The sequence below is a fragment of the Neomonachus schauinslandi genome, chromosome 10 (assembly GCF_002201575.2).
Source record: "Neomonachus schauinslandi chromosome 10, ASM220157v2, whole genome shotgun sequence".
NCBI lineage: Eukaryota > Metazoa > Chordata > Mammalia > Carnivora > Phocidae > Neomonachus > Neomonachus schauinslandi.
In genome coordinates, this window is record NC_058412.1 from 23,176,839 (window position 1) to 23,204,598 (window position 27,760).

The 27,760-nt window shown below is 50.8% G+C and overlaps 1 protein-coding gene across 1 annotated transcript in view; it reads right to left on the reverse strand.

Annotated features, from left to right (window-relative positions):
• ALK (ALK receptor tyrosine kinase) overlaps positions 1-27,760 on the reverse strand; it is a 697,757-nt gene that overhangs the window by 8,144 nt on the left and 661,853 nt on the right. Inside the window, exons 16-26 of the mRNA XM_044918826.1 lie at positions 26,080-26,262; positions 24,725-24,823; positions 24,078-24,230; positions 23,009-23,113; positions 20,995-21,181; positions 19,968-20,058; positions 19,789-19,853; positions 18,175-18,304; positions 11,664-11,761; positions 8,020-8,112; positions 5,481-5,582 (exon numbers count right to left, since the gene is read on the reverse strand). Of these exons, the coding sequence (XP_044774761.1) occupies positions 5,481-5,582; positions 8,020-8,112; positions 11,664-11,761; positions 18,175-18,304; positions 19,789-19,853; positions 19,968-20,058; positions 20,995-21,181; positions 23,009-23,113; positions 24,078-24,230; positions 24,725-24,823; positions 26,080-26,262 (1,306 nt within the window). The remainder of the gene's footprint in view (positions 1-5,480; positions 5,583-8,019; positions 8,113-11,663; positions 11,762-18,174; positions 18,305-19,788; positions 19,854-19,967; positions 20,059-20,994; positions 21,182-23,008; positions 23,114-24,077; positions 24,231-24,724; positions 24,824-26,079; positions 26,263-27,760) is intronic.

A 27,760-nucleotide genomic window follows, 5' to 3' on the forward strand; every position in this document is an offset into this window, starting at 1 on the left:
TATATATATATATATATATATATATATATATATATATATATATATATTTAATGATCTTGCAAACTCTGGCTTCCAACCTTTCAGGGGCATCCTGTGGGGTGCTAAATAAAACCCACATCCCCTAACCTGGTTCCTAGGGCCCTCCATGTCTGGCCCCTGCCTGCCCTTCTAACTCAACTACCACTGGCCCCCGTGCTCACTAGCTCCAGCCATGAAGACTTGTTTTCTTTCCTCAAACAAGCTCATCTTGCTCCTGCCACTGGCCTTTTATACTTGGCTTCCTCCTCAGCCTGGAAAGTCTTTCAGATTTTTCTGCCATTCAGGCACTGGACTGTCACCTCCTCCATGGAGCCTTCCCCACCATCTGTATTAAACAGCTTCCCTCCTAGGACCCCTCCACCCCTCCACTCTTGATCCTCTGCTTTTTTGCCTCCCTGGCACTCACCAGTATCTGAGGTTATGTAATTTACCTGTGTCTTTAAAGGTTTTAATTAGGAAATAATCTAAACTTTAAGAAGGAAATGTAATTTAATAGTTATTTAGGTACTGAGATGTTAAAATTTTGTCTTATTTGTGCCTAGTCTCCTTTTCTTTTGGAAGAAATAAAATAGATAGTTAAGTCCCACTGTCCCTCCTCTCCTACTTCCTCCCTCCCCTTCCCCTACTGAAGTTAGAATCTAGCCTTACTATCTGTGTTTTTACAGTTTTTACAATGTGTAAAAGCATAAACCGTAAAGAATATGTATTATAGACTTGATTTTTGTATTGTAAAATTATACTTAATGATATTCCACCCCTTTCTGGAACTTGTCTTTCTTTCTTTCTTTCACTCAAGGTTGCACAGAGATTTATCCATGTTGATACATGTAGGTTTGGGGTGTTCTTTTATATTGCTAAAGAGTTATCCATGATATCGGTAAACCACAGTTTATTTTCCATCACTCATTTGAGGGATACTTAGGTTGTTTTGTGCTTTTTCTCTATTATAAACAATGTTGCAAATGAACATCCTTGCCCAAGTCCATTTTTGTCAACCTCTGTCTAATGTAGACACTTGGAAGTAGGATTGCTGGGACATAGGAGAGACATGTGTTCAGAACAATTACTTATTACCTAACTTACTCTCTGCATCTGGATAGGGTAGCTGGTGGTGCTCTAACTTTGGTGCATATGGAATCACCTGGAGGACTCCTTAAAACGCAGATTGCTGGCCCCACCTCTAGACTTCCTATACCATTAGGCCTGAGGGGGGCGGCTAAGAACCTGCTTTTCTAACACATCCCAGGTGATGCCGGTGCTGCTGATCCGAGGACCACACTGAGATCCACTGGGTTTGGGTAAGTCCCATCTCGGCAACTTAAAACAACAAAGCTCCTGCTCACATCGTCAAACAGGGTCAGAGAGGGGACTCCGATCACTGTGGCTCCTCCATCTCGTGATGTTATTTCCACACAGGTTTCACAATTTGGAGGACTTTAGTCCATTGTCTTCTTGGTTTCCTGTGTTGCTGTTGAGAAATTTGATGCCATTTGGATGCTCTGTTTCTATCTCTGACCATTTTTTACTACGATTATTTTATTTTTCTCCTTAGAAGCTTACAGAATCATGATCACCATTGGTCTGAAATGTCATGATGACGTGCTTTGGTGTGGCTCTTACGATCCACTGCAGTTGGCACTTGGTGGACGCTTTCATTCTGGACATGTATGCCTTTCTGTTCTGGAAAATCTTCTTGAATTATTTCTCTGGTATTTTTATTCCCTTCATTTCTTCTGCACATTCTTTTTGGGACTCCTATTTGTCAGCTAATTGGACCTAATGGTCTAGTCCTCTTAATTTTCCTTTCTTTCCTATGCATCCCATCTGCTTATAGTTGTTTTCTTCTTCTTCTTTTAAGATTTTATTTATTTATTTGACAGAGAGAAGAGCACAAGCAGGGGGAGTGGCAGGCAGAGGGAGAAGCAGGCTCCCCACTGAGCAGGAAGCTTAACTGACGGAGCCACCCAGGCACCCTAGTTGTTTTATTTTCTAGAAGATTTATTCAACTCTGTCTTCCAAACTTTCTGGTACTTTTACATATCTATCATCATATTAAAAATATAAATTTCTTGAGAACAGTTTTAGATTGTAAATAAATGATGCCGAAAATACACAGAGTTCCCACATACTCCACATTCAGTTTCCCCTATTTTTAGCATCTTATATTCATATGGTACATTTGTTACAATTAATGAGCCAATATTAAGGCATCATTATTAACTAAAACCTATAGTTTATTCAGATTTCCTTAGCTTCCGCTGAATTTCCTTTTTCTGTTCTAGGACCCCGTTAGAATATCACATTATATGTAGTTGTCGTGTTTCCTTGGGCTACTCTTGACTGTGACAACTTCTCAGGCTTTCCTTGTTTTTGATGACCTTGAGAGTTTTGAGGAGTATTGGTCAGGGCTTTAGTAGAATGTCCAATTGGGATCTGTCTGCTTCTCTTATGATTAGACCAGCGTTGTGGTGTGGCGACAAAGACCACAGAGGTTAAATGTCATTTTCATCACATCACATCAAGGGCACACGCTATCAACATGATCTAACACTGTTGATATTGACCTTGATCACCTGACCTGACGCTGTGTGCAGCTCACACAAGCTTCAGGAGATTAATGCTCCATCTCCTTGAGGGCTCTCTCCTATTTTTATTTCTAAGAACTTTTTTCTCTAAAAACCTTGTTTTAAAAAAATCTTTCATCCTTGGATTATGGTTGCAATAATTTATCTTTCTGAGGATATTATGGTTTTTACAAGTTTTCCTAAGCTTTCTGTATTTTTCTTCCTCCAAGTTCCCCTTTTATGTTTGTTTCCTTCAGATTAGACTCTTTTCTCAAGCCTTTTTTGGTTCTTGGCTGGCTATTCATTTTTTTTTTTTAAAGATTTTATTTATTTATTTGAGAGAGAGAGAATGAGAGAGAGCACATGAGAGGGGGGAGGGTCAGAGGGAGAAGCAGACTCCCTGCCGAGCAGGGAGCCCGATGCGGGACTCGATCCCGGGACTCCAGGATCATGACCTGAGCCGAAGGCAGTCGCTTAACCAACTGAGCCACCCAGGCGCCCGGCTATTCATATTTTATGACTGGGACATTGCAAAGCCGATGGGAAGCTCTTGTAGATCTTGTCCACTGGGGGGCAACTGGCTTGCACCTTTCACTAGGTGTATCAGTCTCCTGTAGCTGTAACAAACTGCCACAGACCTGTGGCTTGACACAACAGAAGTTTGTTTTCTCACAGCTCTGAAGGCCAGACATCCGAAATCAGCACAGTATCCCAGGATAAAATCAAGGTGGATAAAACCAAGGTGATTGCAGAGTCACACTCACTCCAGAGGCTCCAAGGGAAAAATCTATTCCTTGCCTCTTCTGGCTTCTGGAGGCTTCCAGAATTCCTTGACTTGTGGTCACACGTCTCCAGCCTCTATTTCTGTTCACATTGCCTCCTCCTCCTCTCTGTGTGTGGAATCTCCCTCTGCCTGCCTCTTATGAGGACCCTTGTGATGGCATTTAGGGTCCCCCAGATAATTCAGGATGACCGTCCCACGTCAAGATCTTCAACTTAATCACATCTGCAAAGACTCTTCTTTCCTTATAAGGTAACAATGACAGGTTCCTGGGATCAGAGCCTGATACTTTGGATGGCCATTACTTAGCCTACTGTGACTTGCAGTATCTGGAGTTTTTCTCTTCATTGGTCAGTTCCTCCAGTGAGGAGTTCTCTGATCGACTCCTACCTGCGGCCGCGTTCTTGGCACTGAGGGGAAGAAGGAGGGCACACATTTTGAAGTCGGTAGACTTAAAAAATATGTATCCCTGTTTATAGTAGAGGATTCACCCTCAGTGATGTCTAATGTGCCCAAGACCAGAGAGGCTTTAATTCAGTCTCTTCACAGAGGGAACCCCTGGTAGGGGACAGATAGGGGGTGAGGGAATGGGCCAAGGATCTGGTTACTTTTTAAACACACCTGTAATTGACTTTCCTGTCTGCAGCACTCTATGGCCAGGGGTGACTGGCACCCTCAATTTCTGGGCCTTTCTGGGGCTTTTGCACAGAGTAAACCAGGCTATTTCTGGACCTAGATATCAACTTTCCAGTCTCCTAAGAAAGGTACCACTTGTCCATAAACTTCCCAGTTTCCAAACTTTTGTCATTGTTGTTATTTTTGTCCTTGTGGGTTTTTATACAACTAAAAAGACTCCCTTTAGTGTTGTGCGTGTGCGTGCGCACGTGCGTGTGTATTTTGGTAGACAGCACAGGTTTAATCTGCCTTTTAAAATGCTGTGTTGCTCTTATAGACATTATATGAAAAAAAAAGTATGGAGATTTCCTCAAAACATTAAAAACAGAACTACCTTAAGCTCCAGCTATCCCGTTTCTGGGTATACAGCCAGTGGAAATAAGAGTCCGTGTCTCGAAGAGATATCTGCAGTCCCAAGGTCACTGCAGCATTGTTCTAATAGCCAACTTACAGAAGCCACCTAAATATCCACCGACAGGGCGCCTGGGTGGCTCAGTCGTTGAGCGTCTGCCTTCGGCTCGGGTCTTGATCCCAGGGTCCTGGGATCGAGCCCCGCATCGGGCTCTGCTCAGCGGAAAGCCTGCTTCTCCCTCTCCCACTCCCCCTGCTTGTGTTCCTGCTCTCGCTGTCTCTCTCTGTCAAATAAATAAAATCTTTTAAAAATAAATAAATAAATAAATAAATAAATATCCACCGACAGATGAATGGATAAAGAAAACGTGGCATGGATATGTACCATGGAATATTACTTGGCCTTAAAAGAGAAGAAAATCCTGCCTGAAAATCCTGTGACAACATGGATGAACCCGGAGGACCTGACGTTAAGTGAAATAAGCCAGGGGCGGGGGAGGGAAGGCCGGGGGAGATGTTGGTCTGGGAGCACAAAGGTCAGTTTGCTGCAGGACGAATAAGCTCTGGAGATTTCACGTGTTTTCCACTCTCAGTTTTAACTGTAGAATGGGTCTCAACACCCCTAAGCATGTAGCACTTTTGTGCTGATAATTATTTTCTCCTTTCTTCTGTTGATGGAGAGAATGTCACTGATCAATTTTTCTAATCTTAACTCAATGTTGCATTCCTGGAATAAACCCCAACTTTGTAGTTAGTTGAGAAAGAAAAAATAAATCCCGTGTCTCTCAATGTGTAGTCCCCGGCCAGGGGCATCAGCATCCCCCGGACACTTGCTGGCAATGCAAATTCTCAGCGATGCCTAAGCTCTCAGGGTGGGGAGAGTAGTCTGTGCTCTACCGGGCCTTTCTGCTGATTCGGATCCATGCCAGCATTTGACAGCCCCTGCGGCAGAGGTGCGTTGATGCGTCTCCTCTTACCCTTCCCCGCGGGAGGGTGTGGGAGCACTTGGCTCAAGGGCAGGAGTGTAAGGCCCTCAGCGAGACCCGCAGGAGGGCAGCGGAAAGACTCACCACGTGTCCGTTTTAGAAGTAAATATTCCTTCCATGAAGGCCTCTGGAGGCATCCATTTGACGGGCAGCATGGCGCAGCCTCCCTTTCGGTAGTAGCTGGCTCTGTGGGGAGAAGAGGAGACCCACACTTGGTCCTGGAGGGGGCTCCGAGTGGGAGCTCTGCTGGGCCACCATAGGCTGCAGCCATTCCAGGACTGAAATGCACGAGGGGTTCCCGTGGCTCAGGAGGAGGGCAGGGGGACATAGGAGGGGTAAGAACTTTGGGGTCATTTAATAGGAGGTGGCCCGCTGGAGGAAAGGAAAGATCTATGTCATGACTAGAGTACCCAGTAGCAGACGGGTAGATTTCCCCGGATGGGTTTTGTGTATTAAAACTCGCAATGACTAACAGTACTCCAGCCTGGTGCCGAGGGTCCACAGTCATGGAAGACCCGACCTGGGGGGACTGAGAGCAGGGCCTGTGTCTTGTTCGCTTTGGATTCTCTGTGGCACTCACACAGTGTTTCGTTCAATACAGGTGCTCAGCAAATAATCCGGGGAGCTGGAGGGACGCTGCCTCCCCGAGCACACCCCAGCCTGAGAACGTGTGGCCTGTGGCAGAGTTGGTTCCAAAGGCACGAGTTGACTTATTAGTTATCATGAGCTGCATTAATGATATCATTGACATAGCTAATAAATTAGCTCACACCCTCGAAGGCAGCTCCACCCCCCGCCCTGTGTTCTCTTGTTGGGGTGCGCTCGGGGAGGCAGCTCCCCACCAGGCGCCTAGATCAACTGCTTCACTAAACACGTGCAGTGCGCCCCCCTCCTCCATGGGGGATATCCTCCCAAGACCCCCAGTGGATGCCTGAAGCCACAGATAGTACCCAATCTTACATAAACTAGGTGTTTTCTTATACATACAGACCCATGATAAAGTTATAAATTAGGCACAGTGAGAGATTAACAACGAAACTACAATACAATAGAACAATTATAACAATATAGTGTAATAAATGTGAATGTGGTCTCTCTCTCTCGAAATATCTTCCTGTCCTGTGGTTACCCTACTTCTTGTGATGTGGGATGATAAAATGCCTACGTGAGGAGGTGAAGTGAGCCCAGTGACGCAGGCACCATGACGTAAATTTAGGCTACTGTTGACCTTCTCATGGTAAGTCAGAGGAGGGTCATCTGCCTCCAGACCACACAGTTGACCCCAAACAACTGAAACCGGGGAAAGAGAAACAGCAGATAAAGGGGGGACCCCCGGACCGAGTATTTACTCTGCCGAGTGCTGAGGACATGAATAAGTCGTGGTCTCTCTCACCCCAGCAGAGAGTTTATTGGAAGAAACAGACGCACAGACTCCTGCAGTGGAGAACACGTATAGTGAGAGTATGTACGAAGCTCAGGGACACAGAGGCGGGGGTGAGGGACAGGAAGAGCTTCACTGACGGGAGCTGATGGAGCTCAGTGCTGAGGAGCTCTCCTGGAAGACCATTCCTGACACGTGAGATGGCAGGGGCGTGTGGGGCCAGTGGGGCCAGTTGGGGTGGTGAAGCTAGGGCCGGGGAGCCGTCAGAGCTGAGCATGGAGAGAAAGGGCTGGCTCGCTGAGTCATGCTGCAACATTCGGATCTTGAACTAAGGGCAATCCTGGGTATTCTGAGAAGGGAGGGGGAGGGGCGCTGAGACCCTGAGAGGTTAAGGGAAGGGAGAGCGGAGCACCCGATCCTCCCTGTGCTCCTACCCTGCAGGAACGGGGTGCCCTCAGCGTTCCCTCCCGTGTCGATCCCTACCAGTTTTATGGGGGCCTTCAGGGCTCCCCCATACTCTCAAAGGGAGAAAGCTCTCTGTGACCATCACTCCTCACTCCTTCCCTGGATTGGGTGTGGGGGGTGCGTAATTAGTGACCATACAAAGGAGTGACTTGCTCAGCTCACGCAGCAAGTCATGGTTGTAAATAGTCAGCTGAAAATGAAATGAGGGGTTGGGAAGAGAAGAGTAGTACAATAGGAGGGTTTTCTTTTTAATTAGAAAAATTATTTTATTTTTTAGTATACCCTTGAGACTATGACCGGGGTAAAGAGATGAAGCTGAGCTATGGGCTCTGAACCACCCTCCCGTGGCTGCTGGTGTAGGTAGAAAAGACCGGGGAGCTGGCCCATTATGTTGTCAGTTCTGGGGTGCTCCTGTCTGGGGTGATGGAAGCCAAGTCTGTTTAGAATTCCTGAGTATTGAGGAGTAAAAGTTTACTGAGCATTTTTTTCCATATCAAGTATCCAGGTTACTTTGCGACTGAGAACATTCTGGGATTAGAGATTTGGAACCAGAAAGACGATCTCCTCAAGAACATAGTGTCAGCAGTTGGTGTGATCCTAGAATTAGACCACCAGGCATGCGCACTAACTAAGCTGTCGTATGTCCTGGAAAGGGCCTTAAGGAAATGTTAGGCGGCCAGTGGACAGGGTGCCAGAGATGACTTATGGCACAGGCAGCCTACGTCCCAGTCTCTTGAGGGGACGGGGCTTTGCTGGGTGACGGCTGTCTTTGCTCACCTGTAGATGTCTCGGGCCATTCCAAAGTCTCCAATCTTGGCCACCCTGCCAGGGCCCGGACAGGTCAAGAGGCAGTTTCTGGCAGCAATGTCCCTGGGAAGAAAAAAAGGAAAGAGAAAATGCATTTCCTAATTTTATTTCTGGGAAGATACACAGGTAATATTCATCCCAAGGATTTTCACCTCCAATCTAAAGTTCAAATAGTTCCCTCCTTTGCCCTTGATTTCCTTTACTACATTATACTCCAGTATGGGAGAGATAGCTCGACCCATTCCAGCCCTCAGAACTAACAGGTGAGTGGGAACAGATTAGGGCAGATGATTGAAAATGTTTAATGGGATAGCAATAATGAAAGTAATGATAATAGGAACTAGAATTTATTGGCCTTTTACTCTGCACTAAGCATTGTTCTAAGTGTTTCATGGGTAATTATACAACAACCCTAGAAGATACAGGGTGCTATTCTCATTCTATTAAAAAACTTAAGCTAAAAGAAGATTGTATAGGGACATAAGAAATGCCATTTGGCCTAGGTTATTGTTTTGTACAGATCGCTGTTTGTTTCTGCCAGTTGCCTGGGGCTTGTTCTGGGAGAGCATGACTTCCATGATACCAAGTTCAAGCAGGTCAAAGTATTCCCCAATAATTCTAGTTTTCTTTTTAAATAAGCTACTATTGTTCTTACATCCATGATTTTCACTAATGCTTTTGCTAAGCTGTATGCATCACAGCTCTGGGGCTGAGGAATCATTTCAAGTTGTAAAGTTATCATGTTTTCTTTGCCCTTGTACTCCAGATGGCCTATTTTCCTGTACCACACCTGGAAGGCATGATCAAAGCTCTCTAAGACTCATCCACTCATCAGCTGCTTACCCACGCTTGACATGCATGTGGGAATGAAGGATGCATCCAGAGAAAGTCTGGAACGGGTCTCTAATAAAATTGAAGTCCTGGGCAGAAAAAAAAGTCTTTCTTAGGGAGTACAAGTGGCATTTTCCTATTTTCAATCAGTTTCCCAAAGGTCCTGATCTTTGGTGGAGAAATAAGGACATGGGGAAGATAAACAGGATCTGGACTGAGGGTCACTAGGATGCCAGAACGGGGGGGCAGCGTGGGAGATGGGTGTTGTTAATGCCACTGACCTGATACAGAGGGTTTCAGTTGGATTTTGAGGAGCAGTGGTGCATAAAATGCCCTAATAAAACTGTGAGAGCATAACATATATGACATCAAAAAGAAGAGAAATAGTAGGATGTATAGCCACTGAAGTAGACCAGAAACAATATTTGTATCTCCAGGAAGGTCTTTACGCTGATGTGCATGAAACTGTTGCTTAACACAGTGATCTTGAATTTAATGGCAAGGAAGTGAATGTGATGTCAGAGAACACACCAAGAATTGGTAGAATGACCCATAATTCTTGAAATGGCAATAAACCATGTCCAAAGGAAACAGAGCTAATAGAAAAATGGGAGCCTGTGAATCTGGGAAAGGAGTTCCGCTCTGAATTCAGGAGGTGTGCATGCATGGGAGACCGGGACTCTTGAGGCGGATGTCGGTGCAGGAGAGGGTATTAGAGGTCACGCTGCCGTGGGAGTGCGGGCCACAGAGCTCGTGGACAGCGAGGAGGTGGGAAGGATGCTTTCCTAATGCCGGTTACCTCAGAAGAAAAGCTTCGATAGGGATGGACAATTTCCGTGAGATGTTGTCTTTTGCTTATAAAGCAGACCCTCTGATACATTCCTGATTTGATCTTCGGCAATTTCATTTCTCAAAAAAGATAAAAGTAGCAACAAACAATTACTCTGGGACCTAATTCTGACCTTCAGTAACTATTTACAGATGTGGAAGTGATAAGAATCTCGAGAGAATGTGATCCTGTTATCTCGTTATCTACAATAACAGAGCACTGGATATAGTCGAAAGGTCTCATGGCTCCAGGAAAGCAGATTTTAAAACGACAGAGGAAAGAAGAATGTGACCCCTCAGCCGGAGAATCTGGACAGTTGATGACGAACATGGGGCTCAGATGAGAAAGCAGAAATGATCTCGTTGAGAAGGGAAGGCAGGTGGCCGGAGTCACCAAGGTGACTGCCCAGCTCGCTCCCCAGTGAGTCCAGACTTAGAGGACACAGACAACAGGTGGAAAGGTGGCTCTTGCCAAGAATGAATTCCAAGAAGAGTACAACCTTGTTCTGTCTGAGCAGCCATAAAGCCCAGAGCTGAGATTTATGGAACATTCTGGCCACAACAGGAAGGGCAAGAACAATGGCAGGGCTGCCCCGCGCTTTGAAGCAGAGGGCGTAGCTTTGGAGGAGAACATGAAGGACTGGTCCCAGCTCCTTTTTCACTCCTGTTATTTCTATTAAGCACAAAACCTACAAGTTGGACAGAGTTAGAATCAAGAGGAAGATCTGAAGACCAAAGAGATGGAGTGACAGTGAAAGGATATGCCGGTGTGAAGGTTTACTGCGTTTTTTTTTTTTTTTTTAAGATTTTATTTATTTGAGAGAGAGAGAGAATGAGAGAGAGAGCAAGCACATGAGAGGGGGGGAGGGTCAGAGGGAGAAGCAGACTCCCCGCCGAGCAGGGAGCCCGATGCGGGACTCGATCCAGGGACTCCAGGATCATGACCTGAGCCGAAGGCAGTCGCTTAACCGACTGAGCCACCCAAGCACCCTATTGCCTTGTTTTAGGAATGACTTCAGGAGCCCAGGTGAGTGCCTTTCTTGATCTTTAATTTCTCCATTTTTATTAGGGCAGGAAGCATAGCTTGCTATCTGCTTACATGCTTTTCCATCTCTGAACTCACACAGCTTCTCTCATTTCCTGCTTTGTACTTACATATTCTAATTATTACGAACATGTCTTATACTCTTTGAAGACATTCGTTAAAAAGTGATTGTTCATTCACCAGGCTGGTATTTACTAACTGAGAAGCATATCATTAGGAAGAGCTTTGCAAACAGCCTAACAATCTATTTGACTTTTCAGATTTCAGAATCAAGGTGTCAGCTGAGAAAGTCGTCAACATCCACATGGAAAGAAATATGTATAATCTATCATGTCTATAGCATTACATGTGGATTTGATGTCCCAATCAAACACCATTTAAACATAAGGGTCCTATAGAGTAGAGGAAATGAAGTATGGAAGCAAAGAAAATGATCTGTTATGCTTCATTTCAGAGTATTTTAGAAAAAATTAATGTATCCAACAGACATTAATCGTTGGGATACAAAGATGCATAAAACAGGGTCCTTGCCTTAGAGTTACCCATAGTCAAATATGTGAAAATATGAACTGCTCTAACTTCCCTTAAGGAGCTCGGTTTTCTAGATGGGAAAAATGTTAAAGTGACAGCAGACTGCAAGGTACAGGCAGGAGTCCCTGCGGAAGGTCAAGAACAGCTCGTCTAGATCTCTGGCACTGGGAAGGATATTTTATGATACCTATTTTACATATGGGGTAAATGAAGCCCTGATAGAATAAGTAATTATCTTAAAGACAAAGTGAAGCTGAGTCATCCAAACAAGTCTGGAGAGAGACCTACCATTGTACTCTGAAGGGGGGGACCTGGGCGCTTGAGACATGTAGGGATGCACACAGAAGGCAGAGGGAAGAGCAAGGTCGTTTTGACTCACCGGTGGATGAAGTGATTTTCCTCCAAATACTGACAGCCACAGGCGATGTCCCGAGCCACGTGCAGAAGGTCCAGCATGGCCAGGGAAGAGGGCTGGTTCTGTGGGGAGACAGAAGCGATCCGCTGACGAGAAGCTCACGGGCAGAGAAGATCTGAAACACGGCCTTTAAGAGCCGGCAAGGAGCGGAAACGGACGCGCTGTCCAGCTGGGTCTCAGCCCTGGCCCACATCGGAAGTCACGAGGCGGCTTTCAACACACACGTCCGGGCCTCAACCCAGACCAACGAGCCCGCCTCTCTGGGGGAGCGTAGTGTTTTCAGGTTCGCTGCCCCCCGGGTCCGTGCAACGTGCAGCCACAGCCGAGAGCCCCAAACTACAGCAAGCCAGGATGGGGCAGGTCTATTCTGCACGTTCTTCCACCTCAAACTTCACAAACACTCAAACCTCCCAAACTTATAAACAAACCTGCAAAGGAATCAAGGGAGATAGGTTTTTAAAATGTTCTGTTTAAATGTTAAAAAATATTTAAAGAAATAATCTTCCTCAAGAAGATCTAGACCTAAAGTGGACTGAAAAAGAAAAGTTTTCAGGAAATGCTGGGCTGGTGAAGAGCTATGTTAAGCATTCTTCTGTGAAGTCTCTTGTGCAAAAGGAGAAGTCACCCCACCCCCGGGGGGTGCAGCTCGTCTCAGCTTCCTCGAAAGCCTTGCTGGGCCCCTGGCAGGCTTTTCCGAAGGCTACATCCCACCTTGGTATCTCTCTTAATTCCTAAATCCTCGAAGTCTGCAGCAGCCTGTTATCACTCAGTGTCACATTCACTTTGCTGTTGTGTTTCTTTGACCATATCCCTAAGTAAACTGAGAGGTCCCCGAGCGGGGATTTCAGCGTCCAATTCCGCAGTACAAAGCATGATGCTCGGCACACGGCAGTGGTTCAGTGAATACTGGGGGGGGCGGGGGGGGGGGCGCGGGTGGTTGATGACAGCTAAACTCTGATTTTCCCAGATGTGGCTGGGAGTTTTCTCTGCCCCAGATCAAGGCCTCCTCAGGACTCCCTGGAGCAATAGTATGGATCTAGGGGAGGCAGAGAGGAGTCGAGCTGCTCTAGGGCATGCTACAATTCTGGGGAGACAACTTGGGGAAGGATACACCCTCTGCCCACGGAACATCAGGCAGTGCTTTACATGCAGTAGAACAAGTCCAGGCACATGACCTCCTTTGATGCAACATCCTGTGTGGTTGTAGGCAAGAGACGGTATCTCCATCTTAAAGAGGAGAAGGCTGAGGGCTCAGAGAGGCTAAGTGACTCACTACAGGTCACACAGCCAATAGCCGGGAGCCCAAACCACCCTGAGCTGGGCTTTAAGGATCTGGGTTGGGGGAGGCAGGATTCTAGGAGTTAAAACTGGGCTGCTCAGGATAACACATCCAAGAAGGGATGGAGACTTCATGGACACAGTGCATAGTACCCAACTGAATCAGAATACAGCACACAAATGCAGTGAGCAACATAGTTCAGTGGCTAGTTGAACTGACCTGGGCTTCATCCCTGCTTGTCCTTTACTCACTGTGTGACCTGGGACTAATTACTTTGCCTCTCTCCAAGCCAGTGTCCTCGTCTGAGAAAGAGGCATGTTACTATCACCCTCGCTAGATTGTTACAAGGACCACAGCAAGAGGCACAGAGTGAATCCTTCATGAAAGGATCTGCGGTTATGGAGGGGCTACTGCATGGAGGACCATGGTGGTCTCACGAAATGGTCCCTGTGTTTGGCTTCTCTGAGGGCCTGATTAGGGTCAGAACCGCTGGGCACTGTGAGAGAGTACCCATCTCCTGGTGGGGGGGCGGGGAGGAAGTAATATATTTCCAAGGGAAATATTAATCCTTTTTGCTATAGTATTAGAAATATCTTCTCTCTCTCCAGGAAAATGCTCTATTCCTATAAAAGAGGACTGGTCATAGCTTCCCCTGAGTCTCTTTGTGTCTTAGCCCCCATCACTCAGGATGCAAGGACCATTGATGTCTTAAATGCCTGGCATCCTGCAGGGACTAAATCTTCCCAGCCATTAACCCATGGGCCAGGTTTATCTGAGCTCCCTGTCTTCGGCTGCTCAGAGCAAATTAACTGCTCCACTAATCTGCACAGAAGCGGACAATTGGCAAGCTGTGTGTGTGTGTGTGTGTGTGTGTGTGTGTGAGAGTGAGTGTGAGTGTGTGTGTCTGGGGGGAGAATTGGGGAAGGTTTAGATGTTGTGTCAAACTGATAATTAAACTAGCAATGCAGAGCATAACTGGTGTGTCCAAGGGCATTTGTATTGATCTGGGCAAAGAAGGAGTTGGAATCAGGTTTTTTTTTTTTTCACCGATTCACCACTGACTGTGGCACTTTGTTTGGCAACCATACATTCTTTGGGCAGCCATGGTCATGGACATATATCTTGTCTGGTACTCAGAGAGGATTTTGTTCAGTATTTCCCAAAGCGGGCTTGTGGGATGGAATTTGATCAAATAGGCATGGGAATTCCTGGGTCAAAGTGGTTTCTTGAGCACAGGAATTATCAGTCTTTGCTATACACTGATGTCCATAGCTAATCAATAAGAGAGCAGGCTGCATGGCTCTGAAATGTGTTTGACCATGGAATTCTTTTGCACATGCGTGTGAGTGTGTAGCTCCTCAGAGCACTGGTGTTCCCCTCAGGGACACTGTTTAGACTGATATCTTACTTTTACAAGTCAGAAAACAGGCCCAGTGAAGGAGAATGATTTCTTTGGTTACAGCTTCTGAGGGGCTTTTCCCAAAGGGTAAGTATATACTAATAAAATGCAGAGTAATATTGGTATCTATTCCTTCCTGAAGTAGCTTCTCCTGGGCCATTTAGAGGTGAAGAATCACAGGAGATGGGGTAGGAACTGTTTTACCAGTGAAAAACAGAATAGGGATATATTTTAAAGATTTACTTATTTTAGAGAGAGAGCAAGCAAGCAGGGGGAGGGGCAGAGGGAGAGGGAGAGAGAGCATCTCAAGCAGACTCCCCGCTGAGCGTGGAGCCTGACACGGGGGTTGATCTCAGGACCCCGAGATCATGACCTGAGCTGAAACCAAGAGTCGGATGGTTAACTGATTGAGCCATCCAGGTGCCCCCAGGGTAGGGATATATTTTAAATCGATGCATACAAGGGCAAGAAGGTGAAAGGAAGAAGCAGGTGCGGACAGGGAACGTGAGGTACAAAAAGCCATTGTCAAAAACGATGAGAAGTCACTGCTGCTGGGGTCTCGTATTTCCTGGCTGCTGATGTGGCTGACTTTTCACCAGCACCAATTGCCCCTTCATGCATTTTGGAGCCAGCATTGGTCTGGCAACCTCAGAGCCAAAGATTTACACTTGGGCATTAGCCCAAAGCAGAGGTTCTCGTCTGGACACTGTGATCTCTGGGATACAGGCACCTCCCGTGTCCTGAGCATCTTCTCAGAGCTGCTACCCACAGGCGTTGCCATGTTCCAAATAGGTACAGACACTGTTGTGGTTAATGACCGCCACCTTTAATTGACAGGTTACTGACCCCTTAATGGCTTCTGTCATTATTGATTGAATGAACGGATACCAAAGACAGCTATTAGCCTGTATCAGGCTTATCTTAAACCCTCAATAAATATTTGTTGAATAAAGATTGGATCTGTAAAATTATTTTGACATTAATCTTTCCTTCTTGAGAAGGTGAGGTCCTGGGACAAAATGAGGTTTTCATGAATTTTGTTTCCATGACAGCCTGGGTTGGCCAGGGCATCCATTCTGTCCCATCGCGTCTGCACATATCTGTTCTGTCACTTCATGTCAGCACACCTGTTGTCTGAAGCCAGAGCCTCTTAGACCGTCTCTTAGGTCCTTCAATCCTGATAGTCTATGGAACTGCTGGACCCCAGGGACGGCAGGAAGAGAGGACCAAGACCTTGTCTGATTCCGAATGCCCAGCCAAGGGCCTGCACACAGCAGGTGTCAGGTAAGCCCTGAGAGTCTCAGGGGATTCAAACAAATGAACCAGGTGGAACTCAAGCCTTTGAATCCAGAGAGTGTCACACCTCTACCCACCGTCTTTCGGTGTGTGTATTTCTCCAGCTGCGATGCTCATTGGCCAGTCCCTCCGTCCTTCATCCCGTGCAGGGTTACTCGTATAGCCCCCTCTGCCCATGACGATGCCTGTTCCTTTCTCACAGTCAACCTGATCCTCACCCGGCTAAGCTGGATTTTGTGGCTCTGAGAATCTGTGCCCAATGCCCAGTAAATCTCCCAACCCCCAAGGAAGCTGCAGCCACAAACTCATGTTCGAGGGCTCACTCTGGAGAGCTATAATCCATCCAACACTTAAAATCACCTCTCGTGGGCGGGCGTCTCAGGAAGGACCAGCTCACCTGGGATGCGTGGGTGTGTATGAAGGTGAGGAGCAGGGTGATTGGGGTGCTACCAGGACTTGGGGGCGTGGCTGGCAAGGAGAGCCACACAGGGGAAGAGTGGGGTCAAGGGTTAGAAGAGTGGATTTGGTGAGTGGGATCCTGACCCTCAGAAGCGGCCCTCCCAAGGAGAGTTGACCAGCTTCTGGCTGTGGGCATCCCCTGGGAGGTGCTTGCAGTTAGAGGTCACAACTTGGCATCAGGCTCCTTAGGGTGGTGCAGGGGGTAGGAGGTGGTGTGAGGTGTGAACGATCTGCCTTTCCTTGCTGGTACTTTGCTCTTTGGAACAATACACAAATCATTTTTATCATCACAAGACAGAGATGCTTTTGTTTGCAAGAGAGAGGGAAGATCCCTGCCCCCATGTCCTTGGGTTTGCCAAGTGATGGGGTCCCAGGTCCCCTGTACAAGCAAGTCTGTCTGTTACGTGCACAATACTTCCTTCTCAAGCCTCAGGAGCATCCAGGAGGAAAATCAGGGCCAGGACTCCTTCCAAAGTGTGATGCTATGTGTCCTTATTTAACCCCTGCTAGAAGCACTGCTGAGAATCTCAGGGCACAAGAGCTGAAGGCTCTGCTTTGCTGAGTGGTGGTGGGAAAGTCTTTGAGGCTGGTGTCCATACCCTGCAGGGATGTCTGGCCATATGGGCTCTCAAGGACCCAACCTCATCTTGGTATTCCATGGTTTCCCAAAGAGGATCATTTGGATAAACAGCATGGTATGTTGGAGTGAGCCCTGAATCAGGAGTCCCAAGTTCTGAGTTCTAGTCTCAGTTCTTTCACTTCCTGTGTGGCCTCAGCAAGTCACCTAACCTCTCTTGAGTCACAATGTTCTTATCTGTAAAATTAAGGTGAGATCTACGCTGTTTACTTTACAGGGTTGTTTTCAGAAATGTGGCAACCACAAGGAAGATGAAGATAATGCTGATGAGGGTTATTATGAGATGGGGTTGGTCTTTCACCCCCCCTCCCCTCATCCTCCTGTCAGCTGTGCTCAGGTGTGCACACACTCATCTTTGCAGGGAGTTAGACCGGATTCTTCTCAGATGCTGAGATAGATCACCCAGAGGCTTGTAGGAATAGTACGGAGGCTCCCCGGACTAACGTATCCTTCAGTCTGACTGACGGTGGGGATTAGAGCAGGTGTGGCCTTTCAACGTTTCTGCCTCCAGTCTGAGTCCATGAGAACACCACGTTCAGGTCTGGGCTTTCTGGCTCAAGGTGGCTGTCCTCTTGTTCTGCTTTCCTGGGGGTGGGGAGGGTGCAAATCTTCCCTGTGGTCTTCATGGTCCAGCAGCGACTTGAGGAAGCTGGGTCCTAGCTCAGGGGTCTGCTCTGCTCCAGTTCCTGATGCTCAAGGCCTCCTGAAGACCCCGGCAGGGACAGGAGTGGGCAGCTGGACTCGGGGTATGCCCTGTGGGCTACGTCTTAGAATTCAGAATCACCTCCAAGATGTTCTAGTCCAGCCCTTGGATTTCACACTGCCGATCCTGAGGTTAGGGAGTTCACAGTCCTAAGCCACATGGGTTGTCTAATGGCCCACCAGGATGGGGGGGTGGCATTCCTGGGTCTACCTAGGTTTCTTCGCTCCCCCAAAACTCCAGCCCCTTAATCATGACACACATGCAGAACCTTCATAAATATTTCAGTATTTTATTTTGACAGTAAATCTACAAGGTCAGGGTGTCCCCACTTAAGAGATGAGGGTAGTGGGGTTCAGAATGAGTAGATATAGAATGTCCTGTCCCCAAGTCGGTTGAGTGAATGACATGGCTGACATGAGAGTCCCCGTCTGTGCTTGTCCCTAATTCTTGGAATCAGCAGGCCACAAAAATGGATTCAGGCTGGAGGACCCATTGCACAAGCCTGGCTCAAGTTCCCCAGGGTGGGCTCAGCCGGCATCCACCTTCTGTCCAATCTCTCCCGGTCATTCCCCCAGATCCAAGCCCCGGGGCTGACTCCCCTACCACTGAGGATGTTGCTCCTCAGGCTGCCCACTCTTGCCCCTCCCACCCTCTGCTCCATTCCCTGGCACAACGACTAGGGCAAGACTGGGTCTCACTCACCGGGCGAGGGCGGGTCTCCCGGAGGAAGGACTTGAGGTCTCCTCCTGCCATGAGCTCCAGCAGGATAAATCGGGGCAGGGCTTGCAGACTCACCCCAATACAGCGCACGATGTTCTGGTGGTTGAATTTGCTGCAGAGCAGAGGGGGAGTAACCAAATTTAACTGAGCTGAGTCTGGGAAAATCTTAAGTGGGAAAAGCAGGAGACAAAGTTATGTTTTCAGCAGCTGCATTATGTAAATGCGTTCGGTAAATGTGGGTAGCCGGGGTCCCACGCAGAGCCTAGGATGGGGAGAATCTCACTGCTGAGCAGGCGGAAGAAGTGGAGGGCAGGCTGGGCAGGAGCTCAGTCTGCAGGAGAGTATTTGGCTGGAGACAGAAGGACGCTACACAGGTACTTGGTGAGGAAGTGCGGTCGCGGGGGGTGCGGCAAGAGAGCGGCCAGGGTCTTGTCCATCGGTGCACGGACTGCTGGCTAGGACTCATGTGTGAGTTCTTTGAGGAAGCCGTCAGGCAGAGGAGCTGAAGGAACTGCTTCCTCCAGGGACCGCGTGAGCCCTGCCAGGTGACCGTGTGTGAACGAGAGTGGGCCCTGGGTGCACCCCCATGGGTGCTCATGGGGAGAGACCGAGTCTGGCCACGAGGCCCTAAGATTTGGGTTTTCTTGCTAATGGGATCCTGTTAGGACACCCGGGGCATGGGGCCAGTGCACTCCGAGTAGGCACACTCGTGCAGAGCTGAAGGACTACACTGCTCTTCACGGAAATACAGTAGTGATGGGAGATCAGCAACAGTGAGAAGGGATGATTTGGGTCTCCTTCCACATCATCTTATACTTCCCAAATTTTAGTCAATAATCATGTATCACGTGTCTAATCGGAAAATACGTTACCCTTTGAGCTAGGGGCTGAGCCTGCTGGGCATCCTCCTGTGGCCCCAGACCCCATGGGCACCTCACATCCTGTCCTGGCCTTATTCCCCTGCCACTTCCACTCAGGGGGGTACCCCAGGCCACCCCACTGTGTCTGGATGTTTGAGGCTCTCCAGCATCACGGGAGGCCACAAGCGTGGTGAGATCTCAAGGTCAAACACTTGTGTCCTCTTGAAGGCGATCTGCTGTCGGAGCACATGCCCTCAGGGGCCCTGGGCACTGAGATTTCTAGTTAGGGGCCCCAGAAGCACACGTTGAAGGCTGCAAGCCAGCTGGTGTGGGACAGGGTGCGGTGGCCTCCATCACATTAGGGGCATACTTCCTTACACAAGATCTGAGAGCTGGGATTGGTGAGGGGCCTTGTGGAAGAGTTACCGGGGCTGAAAGTATATTGTCCACTGTGAACAACTAGCATGCTCTATTAAGAGAAGGGGGGGGAGCCCCACTGGATGACCCACAGGGGTGCTCGTTGAAGGCAGAGTGATATCCGTTAGATTATTAGGCCACAGAAATTTTTTTTCTTGGACAACCACCTGGGGCTATTTCACTCTGGTAAGATGTGTTAAGAATTTTAGGGAGCCTCCTGGTGGAGAGGCAGGGGATGCTGGAGGACAACACCATGTCCCTTGGAGACTGACAGGAACGTGTAACAGGGGTGGGGGTGTCTCTCTGTGGCTTTATTTACCTGATAATCAGGGCTTCCATGAGGAAATCCAGTTCGTCCTGTTCAGAACACACTTCAGGCAGCGTCTGGGCACAGAAGGGGAGGGTGGGAAGGAGGAGAAGGCTGTGAGCAGCAGCCAAGAGCTGAGGCCCACACAGACTGCCGGCCAAGGTCAGGCCCGCGATGGAGCCACCTCTTACCTTTACGGCCACTTGCAGGGGGCTCGGGTCGCTGGGCACTCCGGACACCTGACCTTCATACACCTCCCCAAACGCACCATGGCCCAGTCCCCTGTGCACAGGAAAAGGCAAGGTGAGGCAGAGGGGGCGGGCAACGAGAAAGAGACATACAAGAGGCGGAGGTCATGCACGCACTCAAGAGTAACACCCCCCACTTGGCTTGGCTAGACCATCCCAGGCTGCCACTGCGTTATCTGAAAACTGGCAAGAAAGGTTCCAACCAGGGATTCGGGACACTGGTTGAATGTTCATTCATTCGATGAAGACTAAGTCTTTGATATCCGCCAGGGTCACCGAGGTGAAGAAGACACGGCCCTTCCCCAGGGAAAGGCTCCCATGCCCTGGGGAGGGACAGATCACTGGCAGACCCTCCTGCGGGTTGTGCTCAGTAAATGATGGAGGAAGGCATGGGGTGATCTGGAAGCTCAGAGGAAGGGCACTTTGCTCCACCTGGAGAAGGAGGGGCCAAGAAGACTCGGGGAGGGAGCACTTGAGTGGCTTTTGAGGAATGCCCTGGCTCCCTCCCATGTTGTTCTCCTCTCGCTGTGCAAACCCCATGAATAGATGGGTGTTAAAATAAACAATTAACGGGCGCCTGGGTGGCTCAGTCGGTTAAGCGACTGCCTTCAGCTCAGGTCATGATCCTGGAGTCCCGGGATCGAGTCCCGCATCGGGCTCCCTGCTCGGCGGGGGGTCTGCTTCTCCCTCTGACCCTCCTCCCTCTCGTGCTCTCTGTCTCTCATTCTCTCTCTCGCAAATAAATAAAATCTTAAAAAAAATAAATAAATAAAATAAACAATTAACTACCTCCCCAAATGGCCCCAAACATTAAATCTTCTCCTCCTGGGAGGGTTGGAAATGCCCTGAGAGGTGGCTTTGCTGGCCTCTTGTGGCTAGAAAAATCCATGGTGCAGGGAAGACATCCAGCCCCCAGAACTCCTCCCCACTTGCCATCCCCCCTCCCCCAGTACAGCCATGGGGCACTCACCGGATGAGGGTGATGTTTTTCCGAGGCACCTCCTTCAGGTCACTGATGGAGGAGGTCTTGCCAGCGAAGCAGTAGTTGGGGTTGTAGTCAGTCATGATGGTGGAAGTGCGGAGCTTGCTCAGCTTGTACTCAGGGCTCTGAAGCTCCATCTGCATGGCTTGCAGCTCCTGGTGCTTCCGGCGGTACACTACAGACAGATGAAGGTTAGCTGCAATGTGGCCTGGACCAGGCGGCCTGGCCCCTGAAGCCCAGCACGGGCTGCCTCCACCAGGAAGCCTTCCTGGATCTCCATCTCCTCCTTCGGGGATCTAAACATTTCCATCACACTTAGTAATACTAACAAAATGAAAGATCATTTAAAGGAGATGTACAGTTTAAAATCATGTCAATGGAAAAGATTTTATTGTCTCATACAGGGGCAGAAGCCCAATAGCTGGGGTCCTCTGAGAAGCAGACCCAAGATTCAACGTGCAACGATTTCAGTAGGGGAAATGGCTGAGTGGCAGTGGGGAGGGGCCTGGGCAGGCTGGGAGGGCCGTCAGGTGGTGCTGAAAATCTGAATCCCAGTGTGGGAGCATGAGGGAAGGTTGAGTGAGGACCTGAGAGGGCCATGCAATCTAAACAAGTTTCAGCAAGACTGCCGAAAGTTCTGAAGCCAAAGTCAGCCCTCAGAGGGGTCCCCTGTGTCCCAGGGACAGACCCGCCTGAGAGACTCTGCTCCGCCCTGTCGCTGGTGCAGCTGGGTGTCCTGGTCACTTGGGCTTCCTACAGCTAGAAACTGCCACGGACTGAAAAGTTCTCTCAACTGGTGCCTGAGGACCTGCGTGCATTCTAATCCCACCTTCATTACTTACAACTGAGCAACACTGACCAGGTCATATGACCTCTTTGGCCCTCAGCCTCCTTCTCTGTAAGCAGGGACAGTAACTCCTGCCTGTCCCCTAAACACCCCCACTCCCTACCCTTGGGGATGTCATCATGAAATGAATTCACCAGCGTAAAATGGTTTTGAAAAATTCTCAAGAGCCCTACCGGTGCAAGGGACCATCATCACCGCTCTTACTCTCTAACTGTGAGAACATTCTGTAGGGCCAAGTCCATGGGAGGCAGGACGAAACTGTGATGCACAGGATGGATTCTGTTTTGAAAGCCCCGTCCCCCTAGTTATGGGCCAGGGCAAGTGAGTCAACGGCTGTGTTCTCAGGACCCTCCTCTCTGAAATGGACCAACCATGCTCATAGGGCCAAGTGAGGATTCAGTGAACTAAAATGTGTAAATCACCTGGCACGTGGTAAGCGTGCAGCAAGTGTTAGCTCTCATCATCCTGTCCCTCAGAAGGATGGCATCATATGGGAATAATGCCTGTTGCCCTCCCCCTGGCCACCCGCAGGTTCCCTTACCACCCGCCCCCAGCTCCCCAAGGGGGCTGTTCTAAAAGTGCCGTCCACGCTGAGCCTTCCCCTCTGCCTTCCTTCATGTCCCTGCCCACCTGCCCTGTGCATTTTCAGCAGGAAGAGCCTGGCTGGACAGCGCTGAGCCCTCTGAGACCTGCCTATCAGCTCACCTGGGCTCACAGGCCTAACAGAAACACTTAGAAACCAACTTCGTTTGCATTGCCTGCCCAACGTGGGGAAGGGTGGGGCTGGAGGTGTTCCCTGGGGAGTGAGCCCAGCCAGGTGTCCCCTGGAGCCTGGGTCTGATGGCAGCTGGAAGTGAACTCTGGGGGTGGGGCGAGCTTTGACTACTGTGTCCTCCTCTGCAGAGTGCCTCCAGAAGGCTCTACGGGGGGTCGAGGTGTGGAATCAGCAGTTCCTCTAGGGAACCAAGGCGGTGCTGGGGGCTGGGGGAGGGGGCTTCGGTTTGAGGCTGGCCTGGGCTGCTGTAATCACCACCCACCCAGAGTGACACCTCTGTATCCATGGCAAAGCAAGAGATGCTGTTCTGTTCCACCAGATCGGCCTTCCTTGTCCCCCCTCCCGCCCCCCTGGAAGCCCCGGGGCTCTGGCACACTCACCAATCATGATGCCGGAGAAAGCCAGGACCAGGGCGGCCACGAGGGCCGAGGTCACGACCGACAGGACCAGCGAGAGCGGCAGGTGGGGCTCTGGGGTGGGGGACACTGCAAGACAGGTGCCCGCGGGGCACTGGTGACAACACTGATCACCCTCTGAGCTAGCTCCGAGAGAAGCACCCTCCCCCGCCCGGACAGACCCCACCCGCCCCTCCCCCGCCCCAGAGGCCTTCTTTGCAGAGGGCCAGGGGCAGGGAGGGGGCTCATTCTGCCTTCAGCCTTCAGCAGTAGCTTTTGGGTGAGGGAATACGTGGCAGGGGTAAACATCAAATCCTGGACATTGATCCCCAACATCAAGTGCACAATGACACCAGGAGGGTGGGAAGGTGAGCCAGTAGAGGCTAAGGAAGAGCTTCAGCGGCCGTGGGTAACCACAGGCTCAGTACGACCCAGGAAGAGAGGGTGCCCGTCAGTGACCCTGGGAGGCTGCGTTACTGCCCGGGGCCCGGGTGCACACCAGCACAGCCCACACTGGGGCATCCTGCCTGGTCCTGGACACTACATCTCACAAGGACACTGTCACTGGAACGCCCGCAGGTGCGGGCCGCAGGGTGGGGAGGAGATATGAAAGTGTCCCGTGTGAACTGATGGAAACAAATGCGTTATTTCGTCTGGAGACTTGTAGGAGGAAGACGGAGCTCGGGCTTCAAAGCCCTGCAGCTCCTGAGAGGATCTGCAAGTCCAGCTAGCAAACTCTTGATGGGACAGCGCGCCTTGGGAGCGTGGAGGTCCCTGGCACTGGGGGTGTTCCAGTGCAGACAGGATGGCCCCTTGGTGGGGATGTGGAGCTTCACGCCCTGGCTTAGGGGTGGGACTGGACACCTTAGGGCTCCTTTCACACACAGGTCCCTCTGCCCAGTCCTTAGAGTGCCTGTGTTGGGGCGGACAGATGGGGGTCAGAACGCTTCCCGAAGTGCATCTGAGGAGTCTCAGAATTGTGGACACCAGCTAAGGCCTCCGTGGGTTCACACTCCGGGCCCCTTGCCTGTCACTGCCCTCACCGCCCTCTTACCAATGCAGGAGACGCCATCCTCAGCCAGCACTGTCCCGTGGTCACAGAAGCAGATGACCTTATGGCTCTCGGGGTCCATGTGGCACTCGTCTCCCTCACAGTGGCTGCAGTTTAGATAATGCTTAATATTCACTTCCCCGTGGCCCTCCATCACTGGCGACAAGAAGGGAGGATCAGCCTGGGGTTGACGCAGTGAGGACCACCCTGCACCCCGTTCCCGGCCTCTGTGTGTGCTTTGTCTCTAGCTGGTCAGTGTGGGTTCTCTGGCTCCTGCCCCCACGTCCCCCGGCCCCTGAGGGACCGCAGTGGGGAGGGGAGTCCCCCACTCAGCTGAAGGGGCTCAGACAGGGGACATGTGGCTGCATTGCTGCAGGCGGATGGGCGGCTCCGTGTGCGTGCCCCTCGGGCGGGCTGGCCCAGGTCACGGGGCTATTGCTTAGGCATTTTCTAGGACGGGCCTGCCTGAAAGTCTTCTGCCTGCATGTCCGCATCAGACCACACCTCCTGACTTCCAGAAAACATGCCGAGACAAGTAGTGGGAAGACTTGCCTGTGAGGGACCCGTAATCGTGCCTTCGTATCTTGGCCCCGTGGCAGGGGCCCTGAGGTTTTGTCTGGGTGGGAGAACTGGCCTGGCAGAGGGGATACCTTTTAGAGCGGGGGTATACAGGATGCCCAGCGGACTGATGAAGGAAACCCCGTCCTCCCCGTCCATCTCGGGGTCATTGTCTGAGGCCGCGTTGCCGCCTGTGCCAAACCAGAGAAGAGTTTAACGCAGAGAGGCAGGGGGCCCACGTCTCAACACATCTGCGCATCAGCGGGGCATGCGGGGCCTCAGGGCGGTGAAGGGCCTCAGGGCAGGGCGGTGGGGAGGGAAGGGAGGCCTGGGGCACAGGGGCGGCCCTTGGGGTGTGGCTCGGGAGATGCTGGGTGTGGGGGCTACCTTCCCTCCCGGCCGGGCCAGCTCCGGCTGGGGAGTCCCCACCACTGCACGGGGGCTGCTCAGAAGCAGTTCGTGTGAATAAGGATCAGAAGCAGTCTCGTGTCCTCAGGCTGGACTAGCCCCTTGGCGCCTCTTCCAGAACTGGCCAGGCCAGTAGCAATGAGGAGTTGCTCTCCAGTCCCATTGGGTCAGGGTGAGACATGGGGGGATGGGCCCCTGTGCCTTTAGGCTCCTGTCCCTCCTTTCAGCTGGGCTGGGTTATCTTTGGGCTCCCCCCTCAGGTTCCTCCCCCCCACCCCCAGAGTTTGGAAAAGAAGAGCATCCGGTTAACACAAGCATCTTACACACAGCGGAAAGCAAAACACAGACAGAACATCACAGTGCGTGCATGCATCGTGTCCTAATCTGTGGGGATGGTGGAGCCGCCGTCTCCCAGCCTCCCAGCCTCCCAGCCTCCCAGCCTCTCAGCTTCAGAAGCCTCGTGGGCTCTGCTCTGAAGCTCGGAGGAGAGCTGGGCCCAGTGGCTGGCTGCTGGCTGACGGGCTGGGCTGGGGCTGCCCCTCGGCATGGAGGGGGCAAAAGTTCTGGAAGCTGGTAGGCTGGGGCTGGGAAGGGAGAGGGAGTCTGTGAGGCCAGAGGCCACAAACCAGGCCCTTAGGGAGCTGGCTTGGCAAAGACTCAGGCCAGGCCGTCCAAAGGGAGGCACGGGCCTGGGGAGCGTGGCCTCCAAGGTTCTCATGCCAGCGCGACGTTAGGGGCGGCTCAGAGAACAGTCTAGGAAATCAAAGCCCTTTATCATCGGCTTTGGGCAAGGGGGGCATCAAGAACACATGAGCTCTTGAAGCTGTTGCGATTGAAGCCTTGAGGCAGGATGCTGGCTCGAGAGCCAATACCCTGCCTCTGGCCGGTCCTATGGGGCTGAGAGGAAAGCGTGCATGGTGACATCACAGTCCACACTTGGGGTGGGTTGGGGGAGGGCAGGTGAGGGCCAGGGAGAGGACAGGGAGTGCCTAGGACTAAGAGGGGAGGGAGTGACACCTTGAACACGAATCATCTTTACCTATATATCCTCCGCCTCCTCCACCTGAGGAGCACCCCCCTCCACCCCCTCCGAAACCCCCTCTTGTCTCCCACCCCCACTTCTTCATGGCCTGGGGGCAGGAATGTCCTCCGGTGGCACCCTCCAGCAAAGATTTTCCAGACCAGAGCAAGGAAGTGTTATCATTCCAGCCACCTCCACCACCTGCAGGAAGAGACAGAGAAAACCTCAAGTGAGAGGATCCTGGCTAGGGTCGGTCCGGTCCGCCGCTGGGCCAGGCCCAGGAGGCAGGACGCCGCGTGTCGTGCTCTGAGGGTGCTCACTCCGGCTCCAGCGCCCAGGGGGTCTGGGGGCTTCGGAATCCACAGCTGGGAAAAAAGCAGCGTGCCCTTGGCCCTAGTGAGACCGGCTTCAGCCTCAGCTGTGCACATCCAGTAGGGGCCATGCTTCAGACCCCTGCTTCCCATCAGGCCTTTGGATCAAAAGCTGGGAAGGGTGTTTGGTTAGGGGTGGCGAAATGGGGGGATGGGCAGCATGACAACTAAACTTATTCCTCTGCCTCCTCTCCATGCCCCAACTCCTGAAGTGCAGGGACTTTGTTTCGTTAATGCTTCGCATCCCAACAAGTCCTTGGGCATCCAACTGTCAAAATCCTGCTGGGGTCACTGCAGGGGGTTCCTCTGCAGGGACCCTGGACTAGGCCAGACAACCCGATGGGCTTTATTGTTTACTGGCTTTGAAACCCTGGGCCAGCACATCCCCGTTCTGAGCCTCAGTTTCCTCACCTATATCTTGGGTATAGTAAGACTTGCCTCATTGGGTTGATGTTCAGACCGAAGGGGACAGTGGGCATGGCAGATGCTTCCTAAACCACGACAGGTAGGGATGGTTGGGCATAAGAGGTAGAACCCAAGTGTGCAGAGGTTTTCACACTCTGAAGCTTTGTCTTGCTTGACTGCTTCTAAAGAGCTGCTCCAAGGTCAGGTACAGGGAAGATGGGGGTGGGGAGGGGGTTGAGGGAGGGGGTGGGCAGTCCCCTGTGATGACAGCCACTGGAGCTGTGCTTCCCAATGCCTGGGGCTGAGGTTGAATGCAACTTTATCTTAAGGCCACAGGCTAACCATAATCAATCACTCCTGCAGGCCCTTGAGATTCCAGGACCCTCTTTGTCTCCACCTATATTGTTTCCTATGACATTTCAACAGGGGGTCTCCAAAAGACCCCACAGTACTTCCATTCCAGCAGGTGATGGGTGGTGAGGACCCGGAGAAACAGTAGTGCGTGGGTCTGCGGAACCACGAGGGTTAACTGGCCTGGAAGGGCCTTCTGGAAGAATGTGTGGCAGAGGCTCTTCTGGGCCCTGAGGGGGCAGCAGAGGGACGTGTAGGTGGGGGAGCTGCGGATGGAGATCAGTACCGTGCTAAAGAGAAGGAGCCGGGTTTTAGGACCCGAGGCCAAGGTCAGGAACAAGCTTGGTCTAGAACAGGGACGATCAGAATTGAATCGAGGCCCCCAGGCAAATCAGCTTTGGAAGCTGCAGGCCTGTGGCATCTGGCTTGGTTTTCAAGCATCTGGCCTCCCTTCTGCCAGCCAGAGGGTGGCGTGTGGGCCTTTCAGGGCCATTGATGTCTCGTGGCGAAGGGAAGCCCCCTCGGCAAACTTAGGGACCTGAAGTGGGCCATGAGGGTGGTAAATAAATTAG